The sequence below is a fragment of the Rhinolophus hipposideros genome (assembly GCF_964194185.1).
Source record: "Rhinolophus hipposideros genome assembly, chromosome: 16".
NCBI lineage: Eukaryota > Metazoa > Chordata > Mammalia > Chiroptera > Rhinolophidae > Rhinolophus > Rhinolophus hipposideros.
In genome coordinates, this window is record NC_138062.1 from 24176962 (window position 1) to 24197067 (window position 20106).

The 20106-nt window shown below is 34.1% G+C and overlaps 1 protein-coding gene across 1 annotated transcript in view; it reads left to right on the plus strand.

The window, feature by feature from the left end:
- The window catches only part of ARFIP1 (ARF interacting protein 1), an 82861-nt gene that overhangs the window by 41122 nt on the left and 21633 nt on the right, over positions 1-20106 (plus strand). Inside the window, 4 exon segments of the mRNA XM_081076773.1 lie at positions 153-265; positions 6263-6484; positions 13474-13631; positions 19044-19218. Of these exon segments, the coding sequence (XP_080932899.1) occupies positions 153-265; positions 6263-6484; positions 13474-13631; positions 19044-19218 (668 nt within the window).

The window sequence follows — 20106 nt, forward strand, 5'->3', positions numbered from 1 at the left end:
GATTCCAGGAAGTTGTAGTCCTTCACTTTGTGGTAACCTTTTCATTTTTTAAAACGCATGAGTAGGTAATTTGAACAGCATCAATGTTTTGTTTCCTTTCCCTACTTGTCTTTATCTGGTTTGTGTTTTTATCTTTTGTTATGCTCATGCAGGTGGCCAGAGAACACAGACAAAAAGTGGACCAGTTATTCTAGCAGATGAAATTAAAAATCCCGCAATGGAAAAGTTAGAACTTGTTAGAAAATGGAGTCTAAACACCTATAAGGTTTGTAATTTTTTAATGTTTCCACCCTAACTGGCACTAAGCATTTTTATTTGTAATTTAAATTATTATTTTGCAATTACATGAACATATAGGAGAGCAAATACCATCTGAACATAAAAATACAATTAGAAAATGAAGTATTTTGTTTTATTACTGATCTTTGCATAAATGTAGTTTTAAAAGTCTAGCAAAAGAGTAAAAAAACTACTAAAATACTCATTAATTGATAGAGAACACATAATTGAAAAAGAAATATATTGCTTTAGAATATGTGTAGCTCTAGAACTGCTGTATATATATATATATTTGTCCCTCTTTTTGATGCTTTATAGTAACTGGGATATATTAGTTTTTCAAATTTGGAATTCTCTGATTTTATTGTAGTAACTAAACATTAACTGTGCAGACAGCATCAGATTGCAAATCAGTTGGATTTCAGAAGTATACTAATGTTGTTATTTGAATTGATTCAGAGTACATAACTGATGGTAATTTTTCTTAATGTCCTCCATAAAATAAGCAAATTATTTCATCTGTATTTTATTTGATGTATTACAAATAGCTTAAGCTCCAAGTCCACTTAGTATCTTTGAATCTTAACAAGGACAAGATAGTAGAATTCATAGAAAAGTGGATGGAAAACCCCCAGCAGCTCAGGTCAGAGCATTAGTCATAAAGCTCTCTATATTTGTGAATTGGTTGTGAGTCTTTATAAATCAGGAATTGTCTATATTTTTATACAGAGCACATGTCTCTATGTGTCTTCTTAACACTAAGGCAGAAGTGAATTTATTCTTTCAGTTAATACTTTTGTAATATGATCTGAAATCCTCTACGAAAGTACAGTTTTTCTTAAGATGGTAAAAGTGCCCTGAAACATGCTACATGAATCTTCCCCAAAACTATTTAGCTTATGCCCTGTAGAACTGAGAAATGCCAATGGTAGTTGTCAAAAATTGATGTCTATTTATAGTGTTCTCATTCAGGACATTCTATTTAACCATTGCTCCTTTTGTTCTCAAGGATGTAGATTATCTCATTTCATGTATTGTTTTTCCCTTTGTATTTTCTCATATCACAACAGTTCACCCAAATATTCAAATTTTGACTCATCGTCTCATATCTCATTTCATGTATTGTTTTTCCCTTTGTATTTCCTCATATCACAACAGTTCACCCAAATATTCAAATTTTGACTCATCGTCTCATTGATTTGACATATCTAGTTAGTCATTAAATGAATTCTGCTGCTTTAATATTCTTTGACTTGATCCCCTTTTCTCCATTCTAACCTTCATAGCCATAGCTATTCCTGTATGTATTACTCTAACAGCTTAACAGATTCTCCTTAGACTAGATATTCTACTTTGCCTAATGTGGTTCACTCTTGCTTATAAAGTCCTTCAGTCAATCCCCACTGTCTTTAGATTGTCATGAATCTGAGCCCAGGACCTTTTCCCACTTTCTCTCCTGCTGCTCTTCTCTTCCACCCATAGATCCAGTTATCCGTACCAACTTACCCAGAGACGTCCTAAACAAGCTACGCCTTCTCACACTCCTACAACTTTGTTCATGAGGCTATCTGTGCCTACTGCTCGGAATTCCCCTCTGTGCTGTGCTCCCTTTCATTTCGCTTGTTTATCTTTCATGTCAGACTAAGCTTCATTCATTTATTTATTAAATTTATTCAGCCATTCCTTTGTTCACTTACTTATGAAAATTGCCTCTTTTTTTTTTTTAAATTGGGAAACAGTGTGTACTTTCAGGACTTTTTTCCAAGTCAAATTGTTGTCTTTTCAATCTTAGTTGTGGAGAGTGCCGTTCAGCTTCAAGTTGTTGTCCTTTCAGTCTTAGTTGTGGAGGGCACAGCTCAGCTCCAGGTCCAGTTGCCGTTTCTAGTTGCAGGGGGCACAGTTCGACTTGCAGGAGTCGAACCGGCAACCTTGTGGTTGAGAGCCCACTGGCCCATGTGGGAATCGAACTGGCAGCCTTCGGAGTTAGGAGCATGGAGCTCCAACTGCCTGAGCCACCGGGTCAGCCTGAAAATTGCCTCTTAATTGGTGACATTCTATGGCCAAACATTTTGAACCCAAAGAATACAAGCCTTATTTTTGAACCAAATCCTAGTAATTACAAAGTATAAGATTTTGTTCATTTGATCATTCCTCTCTTGTGTCATTTAGTTTGCATTTTCCTTGGTCCTTATCTTTTTTCCTTTATATATATATTTATTATCTGTTGCTTTTCTTCTGTCTCTTATCTCTATAATCTGAGTTGCATCATTATTAAGATTCCATATTTATCTCTTATATTATCATACCACATTCAGCCTTTCTTAAAATTTGTGTTAACAAAAATGACCAGTTTTAAAAATATTGTATACATGGCATAATACTATGTGAAGGAGTTATTCTCTTCAGAGTGATCACTATTTTTAACTGAAAATTTGTTTCATCAGAGCTTAATTGGGTATTTCACTCCAAGTCAAAAGAGAAAAAGAATCTAATGATCTGATTTTATGGAGTTTGTAGCCCAGTGAGTCTGTGCTGACACATGCCTCTCAAGTAAAAGATCCTCAGAATGTAATGACCTTATTGGTTCTTCTGACTTTACCTTTTCGGTTCAGTTTTGAGCTAATGTAGGACATTCATTGTCATTTGACTAATCCTTCAAGTATTGATTCTGATTGGGTTGATTTAGGACTGTACTTGTTATCCATTTTACTCCTTGGTATCTTGATTCTCTCTATGACTTTGATTTTCTCTTCCTCGGACCTCAGTTTCTTCATGATTTCTAGCTTTAATTTCTTCTGTCTGTTTCTATTCTCAAGCAAACACTTTAAGGCTTTTCCTCAAAGAGAACATTTAGCATATCCTTTATTAGTTGTTAATTTTGGCTCTAAACCCAATCTGGGGATTAAACCAAATATATAATAAATAGGAGCAATTTTAATTTTAGACCTTGAGCCCATCTTTATAAATATGATTTTAATCTACCTGATTTTCTTCACAAATTTGAACCCAAATTTTTTTCATTTTCTTATGTATCCTCCTCTGCAGGAATAATTATGAATAATGAACTCTGGTTTATCTCTTTGGTTTGTTTTTGTATTTTCTTAGTGTAGAATAGAGTACTTTTGCTTACTTTTTAAAATCTTACTTTTATAAAGAATAATCTCGCTTTTATTCATAACTGTTTGGCATCTTTTCCAAACACTAAATGCTTTTTATAAATGTTTAAGAATTTGCCATCAGTATTTATACCTTAATCAAGTTAATCTTTGTTGTCTTTAAACCAGTGTCTTTTAAGTTTTCATTCCTGTTTTTCCTGTCATATTGCCTTCTTCATTTACTGGTTGACCTATTTCCCCTTTTCACTTTATATCATTTCCTTTTATGTTCTCTTCCTCCCTGTCCTTCACCCTTTCAATATCTACCAGTTGTTGCCATGAAATTATTTTTTTCCTTGAACTTAAATGTTTTTATTCCTTTTTGGCATTACAGGAAAAGTTCTTGGTGCTATTTAAATACTCAGAGTACACAGTGACTATCTTGTTAATTCATGAACTGATGGTGACTTATGGTATTTTGTACAGTATTTATCCCTTTATTTTATCTACCCTCCCCCAAGTAGAAGATCTACATAGAGTAATAATTTACTTTTGCTCTGCTCCATTTGTCCTATTATCTTCAAAATGAATTCTTAATTTATAAGCATGGAAAACCGAATACGACCACCAGCTCATTGTAAGTGATCTGCATTTTCAGGGACTTTGAAGAAGGGTAGAGAACTGAGATTCTATATTCTTTCCTATTTTAAACTTGATTTATGATTTTAGTACACACTAGGAAGCAACTTAAATAAAAATCTGCTCTTTGGTGATCATATGAGAAACTTGTTCAGGGACCCTGATCAGTGGAGAAATGACTTGCAACTTTATATTTTCTCACTACAGCTTTCTTTACAAAGCTCCATGTAGGCCATCTGTAGTAGTCTCAGTTCCACATTACTTAAATTTCCTTTAAGAGTGTCTAGTTCCCTGTATTGGAATACAGGCTTTGTAAATTCAGTTTCAAAACTTGTTTCAAGTGTCCGGATTTATCTGAATTTGCCTCATAATCACTATTGTCTTACTCTTCCCACTGCCTTAGCTTCCTGCAAACAAAAAAAAATTTCCTCATTAAACCTTTGACCCTACTGTCTGCTTATAACTGTTATTTGTATGAAAAAAACCACCACTTAGACAACAGTAAACATTTCTTTCATTTTTCCCAGTCTACCAAGTTCCTTCAGTGAATTCTGGCTTCTTGACTTTCAGCAGACTATTATATCTGGGTTGCTATGGAAGGTACCATATGCTTTGGCTTGTGAATAGAGTAAATGTCTTTGGTAATATTCCGCAGGGAAAATACTGGTGTGGATGAAAAGAGGGAAAGAGTGGTATATCTCCTTAATTTTGTTACCATTTCAGATAGTATTTCTTGTTGATGTTTTTCTCATTAAAATCACAATGTCTGCAGTTAAACTTTTCTCTTGATGTGATTTTAATCTCCCAGGAGTGTATGTATATTTTCCATAGATGTAGTTTTATCTCTCTTCTGTGAGTTTGGCCTCTCATCTTTTCTTTCATTTTCTATATAGATAATTTCTCTACTATTAAAAATAAAGAACTCCTTTATAAAAAATGTTTATTCATAAAGATCCTTAATTGATGAGACTAGAGAATATGTCATAGAGAATTCATTTCAATTTTAAACAGAAAATGTAAGTAGCATGTAATAGGCTAATATTAAAAGGATAAATATAACAAAAAAGGAAAAAAGATACAGATTTATGTTTATTGACAAGGAAAAGTCTCAAGGTATTTGTTCATAGAAAAAAAAGTTTGGATATTATGAGTAGCATAGCATTGTCTTACGTTTACTTTTAAAATATTATATGTGTGATTATATAGGTTTAAAGGAGAATCTAGACTACCCATCAAACTGTTAATAGTAGTTTTCTGCTAATTTAGTGTGATTAAGGAAGAGGAAATTCATCTTTTATTTCACTCATTATTTTAATTTTTACAACAAACATTAATTCTAACCAAACTTGGAAAGATAAAAGAGCAAACGTGCAAGTTTCAAAAAAAGTTGCAATACTTACTGGCCGATTTTTTTACAGTGTTTTTGTTGACTTTCAAAAATGAGGAGTATATTAATGCCCTATGTGGTTCCTCTTAAAATGTATTATTGAGTAGTGAAATTGCTTACAGTTTTTTATTAGGAAACTTATTTCTATGTGCTCTGAAATTAGATACTTTAAAAAATTACAAGTTTTTATATAATTTCTGGGGAAGAATAGAATAGCATAATCTAATACTGTTTTATCTGGGCAAAAGTAAAAGAAGAATTCAGGAATGTTATCTCTACTTCTTTCTCTTCTTCCCTCCTTCCTTCTCTCTCCATTCCTTCCCCTTTCTCCTTCTCCCCCCCTTTCCCACCCACTCATCTTTCCTCTTTCTCCTTTCTTCCCTTTATTCTTCCTACTCACACACATATACACAGAGATGGAAGGGGAAGATAGAATTGAAAAAAGCACTTGAAACCAATAGGAGGTATAATTTTGGTATTCTTATTATTCCTGTATTAACAGTCCAATATTGTTCTTAAATCAATGACAAATATCTCAGTTGTTTTAAATAATCTACCCAAGTGCACTAAGCTTGAAATATGATTAGGTGAGAGAGTTCATCTGGCAGTATGTAAATTAGCTAGATAAGTCTTAAAACTTCCAATGATTACTAACAGTTATTAGACGTATCTGGTAAATTTACTTTCTGAGTCCTGATAAACTTTAAGGGGGCTGACAATTTTCAATTTATTAGGCTAGCTTGTGTAAAGCCAAAAATGGTATACGCCATATGCTCTAGCATTTGTACTTTGGATTGTTATATTATTTTTTTCTTTTGTTCTTTTTTTTCTTCCTAAACAAAGTGCATTTTTCTACTTTTAGTGCACTCGACAAATTATCTCTGAGAAGCTAGGCCGTGGATCAAGAACTGTGGACCTTGAACTTGAAGCTCAGATTGATATATTAAGAGATAACAAGAAAAAATACGAAAATATTCTAAGACTGGCTCAGACATTGTCAACCCAGCTTTTCCAGATGGTGCATACCCAAAGGCAACTTGGAGATGCATTTGCTGACCTGAGTTTGAAGTCACTAGAACTCCATGTAAGATTATTTTAAATAACTATTGGGAGGTGAGGGGACAGAGAATGGCAATATGGTAGGAGTATTCTAAGAGGTAACTTGTTGCATTTCTGATTTGCTGAACTCTTAAAATTGACATCTTGAGGTGTTCTTTTTAGATATTTCATATAACTTTTAAGAAGGCCCAACTGACTTCTGTCAACATAGTGAAACAATTGTACAGAGGTTTCAGGGGAAGGGAACTTGGAAAGGAAAAAGAGACTCAGCATGCCTGAGCCTAGAAAGAATCATAGCTATGTATAGCTGGGCATGAATAAAAAGTAAATTGTGGCACCTATTGAAAATCTCTTATGTAGTCTCCAAGTGTCTTAAACAAATAGTGACTTGTTTGATTGGATTTGTGATATACTTTACTGAAATTATAATTCATATAATTCATAATATAAATAATATAAATTATAAATAATATAAATTATTAATTTTAGAATGGAATTATTTTTATGCCTATATCTCTGTAAATATTCAGTAAAGCATCTCTGACAATTTCTTATGATATTTTAAGTAACTCCTTTTATGTCCTTTTTTTTCCCCCTCATCTGGAGCCAAAAGGTGCAGAAATCCCTGCCTATAGACTTCTAACTTAAAGAGTTAGGTAATCCAGAGTATTATTAAATCATTTGATAATATCTAGAAACTTGAACAAAGAAAGTTTGGTTAGAGATGGCAATATATGTCATAATAGTGAAAAATATTGAGGTTCAATTCTAACTGGGTCATTAGATAGAAAAAGAACTAACTACTATTTGGGAAGTGGAATAATCATAACAACTGCAGTTACCGAATGTCCACAATTCCAGTGTAATGGGCTGTGTGCTTTGTAGACATTATATCACGTAATTTATCTAACAACACTGCCAGAAATGTTATCCAATTTTATAGATAAGGAAACTGAGGCCAAGAGACATTAGGTAATTTTTTCATTAGGTAATTTTTATAAGATCACAAAAAAAATAAAAGGTAGAACTGGAATTTATATCCAGCCTGTCTGTGTTTCTCCATGAGCTCTTGCTGTCTCTTTAAAGGATCTTTAGAGGATCTGTGACCCAGAGAAAAAGCCCCACAGTATAGAAAGAGGTAGCCAGGGTATCAGGTCTAGAGAAGTGTAGCAGCAGTGTTATCAGTGATGCTACACTCAGTAAATCCTATGAATTATTCATCAACACAGATTGGGTGCTTACTGTATGCCAGGTACAGTTCCAAGTGGTTTAAATATGTGTTAGCACATCCAGTGCTCAATCTGAGCTAGTAAGTACTTTTATTCTTTCTTTTCTAGATGTGAAATCCTTTTTTTACAGAACTGAGAGGTTAATCCTTAGTATTCAAGTCCATTGGACCCAGTTTTAATTTTTGTTTCTTTTTTGAGCATTTCTAACTCTTTGAAAAGACTGACATTTTCATGACTTTTATTCTTTCTTAGAGGCCTTCCAATGATAAAATTTACTTATTTTTTTTAATAGAATAATACTTTTTATATTGCAGCTCCCAGATGGGTCGGTTAGAAATCAAAGACACAGTATGGGATCTTTATGATCTTATTTTCCTATATCTTAAAACAGTTTGCTGTTTCATCATCTTAAGAATTATTTCATCATTGGTTATTAGTTATTTCCAACCATGTTAAAAATGACTTAAGATAATAAGAAAACAAAAGAATGACAGCATTGCCTAGAAGAATGATACGATAAAGAGATACTTTGTGTTGCCAAAAACAAATCTGGAGAAACCATTTCTGTGGGGTTTTTTTTAATACAGTTGAAAATTTAGAGTTTTCCATTTCCTGCCCATAATGGCAAAGAGAAGACAATACAGAGGAAGACATTTCATAATTATTAGACAAATCAGAAGATGAGTGCAAAGAGACAGGAGTATTGAACTGATGATGGCGAAATTGATAATATAAGTGAAATATTAGTCTGTGAGTCTTCTGATCATGATATCCTAAATGAGTTTTCTTAAATTCAAGTCTGTGAGTTACAATATATTATTAAGGACAAAAAGGAAATCAGGATTCTCCAGAGAAATATAACCAACAGGATGTATAGCTCTATGGAGATTTATTTTAAGAAACTGGTTCATGTGACTGTGGAGGCTCAATACATTAAAAATCTGCAGGGTAGATTGGCGGGCTGGAGACCCGGACAAGAGTTACATTTTGAGTCCAAAGGCAGTCTGCTAACAGAATTCCTTTGAAGGAAATAGATAATTCATTGGATTGAACATTCTAATTGATGTTTATAAATGTAGAAATAATGGTAAACGAACCTGGTGGAGATATATTTGAAAACTGAAATCATTATTAACAGGATGCATATTTTTGTATCAGTCAGGGTTTTCCAGAGAAATAGAACCAATAGGAGATATGTGCATAACACACACGCACACGCACACGCACACGCATGCGTACACACAGAGATTTACATATTTATGTTAAGGAATTGCCCACCCAATTATGAAATCTGTACAATAGGCCAGCAGGCTAGAAACTCAAGCAGGATTTCTATTACAGTCTCAAGGCAGAATTCCTTCTTGTCCAGGAAACCTCAATCTTTTGCTCTTAAGGCCTTTAACTGTTTGGATGAGGCCCATCCACAGTATGGAGGATAATCTCTCTAAGGTCATCTTTAAATCACATCTACGGTGTTTATCATAGTGAATGTTAATCACATCAACAAAAACAATGTACCTTCATAGCAACATCTAGTCTCGTGTTTGACCAAACAACTGGATGCAATAGTCTAATCAGGTTGACACGTAAAATTAACCGTCACAGTCTACCCTTTTCAGTGTAGCCCTTATACACATTTCCTTAAACCAGGGGTGTCCAAACTTTTTTCAACATTTTTCACCAAGGGCCATATGCGGTAAACTACACAAACAGCCGGGCCACTCACTCGATGTGAAGTACGTATTGCCTCATCTGGTTTATTTAAGTAAACTAAATATATTTTTGGAATTTGCTGCGGGCCGATTAACAATGGATTGTGTTGGCCCACGGGCTGCAGTTTGGACACCTCTGCCTTAAACCATACTAATCTCCAAATAAGACAGTAACAAAGTCTTACTTCCAGCTAACATGATAACAACTATTCGGCATACTATCAAAGACACACGAACCCTTTCCCCCAGAAGAGGAGGCAAAGTCCTTGGGTGATGTTCACTTTTTTCTTTGATATCCTATAACTTAAATACTATGATATAAAGTTAATACTTAAATACTATATGATGTAAAGTTAATACATCTTATGTTACATGATAAGGGGATAAGAGGGAGGAAAACAAAGGTATTTGCTTTACACACACACACACACAGTACACACACCTGTACCTTAATAGCAACATCTAGACTGATGGTATAACAAAATAAGGAAGAAATACTCTTAACAATTATAGTCCTATTTTCTACAAATGGTCACGTGGTCATAGCTGCTTCCACTATCCAGTCCATATAGCATTTGCTCTCAGCTAGCACTTCAGCCTGTTGTGGTTCTTTGCCTGGTGGGGTGACCCAAACCTTCATTCCTGAAGGGTCCAGGCCATTAGTAGTCCTGTCTGAAATGGGTTGTTGACATTGTACTGAGCATGACAGTACTGAGATGCACTAAGGGATTGCCTGTATTCCAGCCATACTCTTCCTTACCTCCATTGCAGAGCAGTACAGTTTCCCCTTGGTAATCAGAATCTATCATGCCAGCCAGCAAAGTACCTCCCTTCTTTGTTGATTCTTTATAAGGAAACATTTGTGGAGTGCAGTGGTGAAGAGCTAGTGTCCACTGCCTCCCATCTTATGCCATATTAACTGAGATCCATGGAAAATACTTAGCGTAGGGCCTGGCAATGAATAATTTATGATGTTGTGATAGCTGTTGTTGGGATTGTAGCATTTGGGAGTTGAGGAATAATTTAAAAATTAGTCCAATTTTTTTTTTTTTTCTAGAGAAACAACCAAAACGCATCAGTAAAAAAAGCAAATCTCCTGAAGGGAGTAGAAAATTATCTTTTACTGAATGCCTGTCATCTTTCAGAATCTTTATACAGGTTATCTGATTATACTTCCTATCAAGCTTGTATGGAAATGATGGTCATTTTATTAGTTAAGGAAATTGAAGCACAAAGAATTTGAGTAATTCACAAAAGACACAAGTCCTAGTCAGTGGCAGAATCAAGATGTGACCCCCAGGCTGTCTGAATTCCCAAACTAGACCCTATTTTATCACATGCCTTCTGACTCCTAGTTTTGTAATACCATGGTACCTCGTTAAATTGTATTTTCTCAATCTAGAGGGTAACGTCTACATCAAGATTAGGAAAGTTCACGCCATCCAATTACTGTATTTATCAGTTAGTACTTGAGATTCTAGTTTTTTGCTGCTCTATATTATTGTTTAAAATAACCCATTTGTTATAAATTAGGTAATAATTTCCGTTACTAAGACTTAATGTTTTAGATCTAATCAGATGCTTCTGTTATTTGGTCCTAATGTATAAGTTTAATGGGAATTTACATCTGCTAAATTCACATCTGGTAAATGTTGTAAACAATGTAGGAGCTGTGAAAGAGTAAAGAAAAGATTTAAGTGTTGTTCTCTCTACATACAAAGCAAGCACATTTTTAGATCAAGGAATTGTATTGGCTTTCCTTTTTCAGTGGCAGATTAGAACTTCAGCCCTGTTCTTGATGTATATACCTACACCCTTCATTTATTTTGTTTAGTTTATTCGTAATCGCTAAGGCAATTTACAGTAGTACCCCTGTCCAACTGAGAACACTAATATAATTTATCAACTAAATGAAGTTTATCTTTTTTTTGGTGCCAAGAAAAGCATGTTTAATTATTTATAATTTATATATGTATGTGTATTCATTTCTTTCCATTCCTAATTGTTTTATATCTTTTATCTGTCTTTTATGCCTTACCATAAAAGTTTTTTTATTCTACTAAAGTTTTCAAATTATACATTAAAATCTTAAGTTTTATACACATTTTCTTTATAGAATTGTTTGTGAGATTTACATTCATTAAACAGAACAGTGTCAGTTTACTCTTCCTGTCTATTTTGAATTTAGGCCTATTTTTCTCATCTGTAAATCTATAGGATTCCAAATTCTGCTATATAACATCCAGTTAGCTGCTATTTCATCTTACTATATTCTAGTGTTGTTTGTTTTTAGTAAGTGATTAGCCTTCTAGGTTATAGATGGTGTTTCCCCGAAAATAAAACCTAGCTGGAAAATCAGCTCAAATGTGTCTTTTGGAGCAAAAATTAATATAAGACCCTGTCTTATTTTACTATAAGACCCATTTTACTATAATATAAGACCGAGTCTTATATAATATAACATAATATAATAAAAATTATATTAATTTTTGCTCCAAAGATGCATTAGAGCTGATTGTCCAGCTAGGTCTTATTTTCGGGGAAACACGGTAGAGCTCCCCTATGGCTAAATTAGGACTTGTGGCATTTTCGAAGTTACTAATGTAGAATTGTGAATATTAAAGACTTTTAGACATGAACATTGTTACAGGAATGTGATGTGATGATATATCCTTTGTTATGCAGTGAGAACAAGTTTTCTGACTTTTTGAGTTTATATTCTTTTACTTCTCTTTTCCCTTACTTTTTATACTTATATGTAATCCAACTTTCATATTTTTTTTTCCTCTTGTTAATTTGTTTTTCACCTTCTACCTTTTAATGAATACCAAAGGTGGTAAGTACATTTGTAATATGTAAACTCTTTCTAAAAGTTGTAAAAATGTTTTCTCCCGTATTATTCTGTTTCTAGTAACAGTTATTTAGTCTTCAGTTACGTAACTTAGCTTTAAAAACTTGGTACCAATAATCTTCAGCTATCCTGCTCTTCATTTTAGTTTTTATATAAATTGATTGGTATTTCTTTCATGTAATCCTATTATCTGCCAGTATTTGCAAATCAAGGTCTGTAAAATTTTGAAGACTGAGTCCAGAGTAAAGAGTTACTAGACCTCTCTTAAATGGAAAATGCTTTTAGCATGATAAAGAGTTTTACTTTTTTTGCTATTTATTAATGATCGAATATTTTATCAGTAGACATGTAATTATAGTTATAGCACTAGCATTAAATTTGCATCTTCTAAGATTCTAGTTAATTCAGTATTACATTTTTTCCAGCTGAAATTAAAAAATGTATAACAAATTTCAGAATTCTCAAATTGAGTGATATATCTTACAATATGATCCAATTTTTTATTTGGACAGATGTATTCCTGGTAATCTATTAATTAATCAAACTTGGACTGAAAATTTTTACTACTGAAAATTTAGAGTTAGTCCTTGACATATCTGAAGGATCATGTGTAATGTTTGCTAAGCCAAGATTCAGTTTATTCAGAAAAATGAACTAAAACTGGTATTGAGTGATCCTTCCTCAGCTGTGTGCCTACTGCCTACATAGACCTGAGCTTAGGAGTCCACTGGTCACTACGTTTACAAAGAAATGTATATTGTTAATATTTATACTGTGAAGAGATTTAGTCAAAACACAAAAATTGCAATCTATTTTATGTCTGAAAGTTTTAGCCAATTGTTACCTAATTTGGTTGTGAAAGTTATAGTTCTCTGATTAATAATCTGCTATATTTTTCTTTTTAACAGCTGTGCTTACAGTGTAATAGAAACAAAATGTAGAAATGAAAATATTGATTCTAGTACAAAGTAGTTTAATTTTTTTAAGCTATTTGATTTTAGCTGTGCATCTGAGCTCATGACAATTTTGGTTTATTAGACTTTTTTTGGTAACTGTATAGTTAGTTGTGATTTAGATTCCTGTTTACTTAAACATTAAAAGAAAAAACTTCTATAGCTAGATTTCTAAATCAGATATTTTCCCATTAGTGATGTTTGACATTTTTTTAGTCACATTTACTAATTTAACACTGGATAAATTAAGGTGAGTTTTTTTGTTTCAGGAAGAATTTGGCTATAACGCAGATACCCAGAAGTTGCTGGCTAAAAATGGAGAGACTCTTCTTGGAGCCATTAATTTTTTCATTGCCAGTGTGAACACTTTGGTGAATAAAACAATTGAAGATACGTTAATGACTGTGAAACAGTATGAAAGTGCCAGGTAGGTATAAATGTTCACGATATTACTGTTTTATAGATGGTAGATAGTTCAGTTAAAAATTTTGGTTGCAAATAAGAGAAACCAACTCTGGCCAATATGGGCAGGAAAAGGATGTATTAGAAGGGCATAGGATCTCCCACAACACTAACAAGAAAGGCAGGAGAACGGATTCTAGAAGCAGGCAAGAACCAAAGCCAAGATAATGCCTCAGAAGAATCTAAGCCCCTGAATCTGGGATCCATGGTACTGGGTCCCCTGCCACAGCTACCATAAATAATTTCTAAAAGGTCCCTGAATACTTTGCTTCATAGCTTGATTGAACCTTGGTCATGTGCCCAAACCCTGCCTGTTAGGGAGTAAGGAGGTGAATAAATCTCCCAGCTCCACCTTCCTTAGAAGAGGACAGGTAGATCCTAGATGCCTTCTGTAATCTGGCCTCAGCCTACCTTTTCACCCTTATTACCACTGCTTCCCAGTGTAAGTAGTTACATAGCTTATGCAACAGCCAGACTCAATTTCAGTTTCTCTTGAATGTACAAACTCGTTTCTGCCTCCATGATTTTGTTTATGTTGTGTATACCAACTCTCTGATTTTCCATTTATCCAGATTATAACCAGCCTTTAAACTTTCAAATGTTACCTTTTACATAAATTAAATATTTGCCTTATATTTTTGTAGCTGTCTATAATACAGTGTTTTCATACATTTTATATCTATACACACACGCATATATGATTCATCTTTATCATAACCATCCTGTTAGGTAAACAGAGTATATATATTAATAAATATTTATAAGTGTCTAAAAAGTACCAGACATATTAAAGTGTTCAACTTTTGATTCCAGGCCCAATTTTTTTTCCCTTTGAGTTTTTTTTCCTCTGACCACTTGAAATCTTTATTTTCTGTTACACTTTGGTACAATAGTTGAAGTACAAACTTTACCTTCTAGAAATATAACTTTACATTTTGGCTAGTCTTTTTTTTTGCGATTGAGTGCTTTTTTTTTTTTTTTTTTGAGTGCTTATTCTTAAGTAAATATTTCCTTATGCTTCACATAAGTAAAAGCCCAAATCACTTGGAAAATTAACTTTGATCTTTCACAAGAAGAGATACTCTGTCCTATGCTGTGTTTGTAATTTTCAGTTTACTATTAACAGATGAGAATCTTACTGACTTAGAAATTAAGGTCAAGACAAATAACTGTGATTGTCTGGTGGGAGAGGGCAGGATGGAGCTGTGCGCCTTATTTAGGTTTTTGACCTGGGTTTTTCTTTTCTTTATTGTTTGAATTATTTACTAACATAGTATTAAAATCAGAAGGTGGGAAAGAAGAAACAGAAGGAATCTTATCAATAGGATAGGATTTTCCTCAATAACATTGAAGGAGTCTTTCAATAAGATATCCTTTGATAGGAATTCCTTTCATAACATTCCCAGTAATTGTCTGTCCAGTCTCTGTTTAAATCCTTTCATGGGCATTGCCTGTATTTTTCCAAAGATTTATTATGTATATTTTTCATTTCTATATATTTTATTTGGTTCTTTTCTAAATTTGCCTGTTCCTTATTCATAATGTCCTAATTTATTCTCATCCTTTTGCATACTCTTCCTTTTATCTCTTTAATCATTTTAATCATTCTTATTTTCTAGTCTTTCAAATTGTTTTAATATTTCTGGGTTTTGGAGTTGAAAATTCTTTTGTTCCAAAAGTACCCCCACCTCCCTCCCAGTTATGCACTACGGGTATCTTAATTTCTGTTTCTCAACTTTGTTAATTGTCCACCTATTCTGAAATATATTTCAGTCACTAAAATATTTTAAGATATAAAATATATTTTAAGCATGTAATATCTTTCCCTTCAGCATTCATTTCTAACATGCTTTTAGAAATATTAACCCATATTAAAGAGAGACAAATTTTTTAGTTAAGTTACTGTTCACACACAAAATATTTTGTATTTAATTTGTAGAGGAGAAAAATACGCCTCTAGAGGTTAAATGGTTTGCTCACTTGGAACCAATTTAAAACCAAAATACGAACCTGTAGGCTCCCTACCTTCTACTTTTGATCATTAGGACTAAAGTTTGAACTGAATTAATCTCACATTTTCACATCTTATAATGAAAAATCTAACTTAAAGTACAATGTGGTATAAGATTTCAGTTTATTCACTATATGGGTTTGTTTGAACCTTTTGAACAAAAATATAAATCAAGTTATATGTACTTGGTAACTGGTTATCAGGAAACCTTTAGACAACCTCCGTGTGTACTTTAAAACCCACCAATAGTGACCTCACCCCATAATTTATTTTTTTTTATTGAAATTACGGTATATGATTTTATTTATCACGCTTAGCTTGAGGTTTGACTTTTCTGTGCTTTTTCTAAAGTAGTTGGGGAATTGACTAGTTGTAACACTAAGACATTGCCTACTAAGTGATAACATTAAAAAAAGAATCCCAGATTAAAAGTTTCTTGGTAGCTGAATTTTCCTCCCTGTCAAAACCAGAATTTACTGGCTTTGAGGGCAAGGGTCAACTATTTGATCCAGCACAAAAAGTGGCAATTTAGGCCAATGTCCGGCTGGCCTTTTAATGCTCTCTATTATGCATTGTGTACAAGTATTTCCTAGCCCTGTGATGCTTCGTGTATAGAAAATCTTATAACAGCCCATTCAACACTTCTCCACAGCAGCACCAACAAGGGAGTCAATTGTGGTCAAGACTTTTCATATGTGGACACCTGTTCTGTAGAAGTTTTACATAAGCCATAAAGTAACCAACTATCACTGACTTTATTGGTAGGGACTCAGTTCAGACTTGCAACCTCAAAGTGAAGAGTTGCATTTTGAAACCTTAGTGTGCTGCGCTTCCTGGTTGTAATGAACGCTGTTAGTTTAGAGAAGTTCTTATGTAAAGTTTTGCTTTGATACCATGTATAAACTCTGGATATAAAAATTAAGAGATAGGGCCAGCCCGGTGGCTCAGGCACTTAGAGCTCCATGCTCCTAACTCCGAAGGCTGCCAGTTCGATTCCCACATGGGCCAGTGGGCTCTCAACCACAGGTTGCCAGATCAACTCCTCGAGTCCTGCAAGGGATGGTGGGCAGCGCCCCCTGCAACTAAAATTGAACAACTAAAATTGAACACAGCACCTTGAGCTGAGCTGCCTCTGAGCTACCAGATGGCTCAGTTGGTTGGAGCGCGTCCTCTCAACCACATGGTTGCCGGTTCGACTCCCGCAAGGGATGGTTGGCTGTGCCCCCTGCAACTAGAAATGGCAACTGGACCTGGAACTGAGCTGCACCCTCCACAACTAAGACTGAAAGGACTACAACTTGAAGCTGAATGGCACCCTCCACAACTAAGATTGAAAGGACAACAACTTGACTTGGAAAAAAGTCCTGGAAGTACATACACACTATTCCCCAATAAAGTCCTATTCCCCTTCCCCCAATAAAAAAAAATAAAAAATAAAAAAATTAAGGGATATAAGGTCAGTATTACAACTTTGATGATGTTTAAATTAATCCTATTATTTAGAAATGTGCTCCGAGGCTGTATATGCCTTCACATTAAATTACCACATATTACTGTTTATATTTATTCTACTTTTGTCTCTTTCATTTCTTACTGTTTTTAGTACATTTACTTCTGGCTATCGCTCTTCTGATTTGGCCATAATAATACATACTCTAAAGATATTAGTTATTACCTAAATACTAAATACTAAAGATATTAGTATTACCTTCATGTATACTTTATATACATGAAATTTTTATGGAGATTATTATTCCCATTTATAGATGAAAGAACAAAAGCAGAAAGAGAAGAAATAGCTAGCTGAAGACATGAGAGCCAGGGAAGGGCAAAGTGGTCATTCAGTTGCCTAGAACCCGTGGACTTAGTAACTTGGTATCATTACCAGGTCAGTCTTGCCTCCTAAACCTTTAGTATTTATCTCTCTCCTTAGCTCCACTACCACTGTCCTGATTCAATGACTCATTTGTCTTTTGCCCTTAGTCTTCTAATTGGTTCCTTTACTTCTGATTTCTTAATCTTCAACTCCAGTTCATCCTCCACTCCTTATACAACCACCATAGTCATCTTCCTATCCGGAACAAATAGAACATGTTAACTTTCTAGATCAAAGTTCTTTACTGGCTTCCCAATCACTTCTCCTACCAGATTAAATCTGATCCCTGCAGCATGGCCTGTGAGGCCCTGTTTAATTTCAATCCTGCCTGCCTGTCTGACTTTAATTCCTTCTATTATCATGTTCTAACATACAGAATCACATCCCAAATGTTTCATGGTATCTTACAATGGATAAATATGTCTTTGTCCATACTGTTCTCTTCCTGGAACATTCTACCAATTTCCCTGCCCCAATCCACCTTGTAAGCTTTTGCCATCCTTTAAAATTTAATTCTAGTGTTTCAATTCTTTTCTGAAATGCCTTTCAGATACCTAATTAGGTATTTCTTGCTGTGGGATCATGGAGTAATGATGGGTGGGTTAACTATTTCAGTTAGTGGTGGGAGAATATCATGAAGAGGCATCTCGGGGAACACAAGGTGGTAACTGCAATGTCACATTCTGAATGCTAATGTTTTGGAAATCCATCTAGAGTTGTGCTGTCCTATATGGTAACCACCAGCCATGTGTGTCTATTGGGCATTTAAAATGTGGCTAGCCTGAACTGAATTGTGATGGAAGTATAAGATACACGGTGGATTTCAAAGACTCAGTACCCTCCCTCAAAAAAGTAAAATAATTCATTAACAATTTTTTACATTGATTACATATCACAATGATAATATTTGAGATTTCTGAAAAATGAAATATATTGTTAAAAACAGGTGCAATTAATTTTCATTATTTTAATGTGACTACTAGAAAACTTTAAGTTACATATGTGGCTTGCATTATTTCTGTTGTGCATTGCTGACCTGGACTATACTTTAAGGTCTGCTGACCCTCAGTGTAACTTCCTTTTATCAGTTAATTTAAATATGTCATTCTAAAGTCTGCTGTCCTGACCTGCTTGGCCTTAATGATGTTAATCAATTCACGTGGGGGATTGAAGACTACCCTGGATTTTGTTACCATTAGATTTTAGCACTGTTTTTTTTTAAAAACTGGTTTTTAAATTTTGGGAATTTTACTCGTCAGTTAATACTGTACTTTGGGAGGAATATTGAAATTAATAGGCAGCTTCCTCCCCCCGTTATAGTAACAGTTCTTTGTATTAAATAAATGATTTTAAAAACATGAGGTGTAAAATATGTATGTGAATTATTATATATTAATATATAGTATCACACTACTATATATTTCCAACTCACCTCCTGAACTTATTTCACTCTCTTCTTATAGTATGCTTCATTTTTCTCTTCTTTCCAGGATTGAATATGATGCATATCGCACTGATTTGGAAGAACTGAATCTTGGACCACGTGATGCAAACACTCTGCCAAAGATTGAGCAGTCACAACATCTGTTCCAAGCACATAAGGAAAAATATGATAAAATGCGCAATGACGTTTCTATTAAGTTGAAATTTCTAGAAGAAAATAAGGTAAATTCATTCTTTACCTTCTGAGATCTTTCTGTGGATTTTAAAGTCACCCTAAAGAGAAATAAATAGACATTTTTTTGTTTCCGTTAATTCTCTTTCATTAGTTGCAAAACAATTCCATTTATAATCAGTGTTTGAGTTTTTAGAAGTACACAAAATATATTTACCTTTCTGTATAAAAGTCATCATCAACTCTGCTGTCCCAGTCTTTCATATGTAACAATTGGCAAAAAATACTTGCTGTTTAACCATTGATCTTCAGATTGCCGTTCGTGTCAAGTGCTTTAAAAAGTTATGTAATGGTAGATTCTGCTCTGGATATTTTGAAACCTTTTGATTAAGGGTAGGTACAGATTTCAGGAAGAGAAAACCGCATTCTTCCCGGTAACTTGATAGATGAGAAATGACTGAAAGGTCCAGCGTAGGGCTGCAGTTAGCATAACCTGAAAGTAATAAGCCAAGAAATCAATTGTCCACATTATTTTCATGTGACATGAACACATTGAAGGATTGAGAGAGTGAGAGCTGAGATGGACCTACCGTAGGCTTTACTTGGAAATGGAGTTATATAATAATAGGCTTCTGAGTTTTGGTTTAAGTAAAGGACAGGTTTCCATGTTTAACATTTCTTCCATTGCACGTGTATTCAATTTTGTGAGGGGGGTTGCAGTTCTGGAAATGGGAGAGCCAATAGTGAGCACAGTCCAGAGTAGGTGTAACTCAGTCCCCTGGAGATGAGGTCTCACCATTGCACATGGCTAGTCCCCATCCTGTGCTTTTCACATCCTCCAAAGTTATGATAGGCCTTCAACTCTGCTTTCTTCCAGGTACCCTCTTAAAGTTCTTCTTCAGTTCTAATTGTGTATTGATATCTTCTTGGTGTTTTTT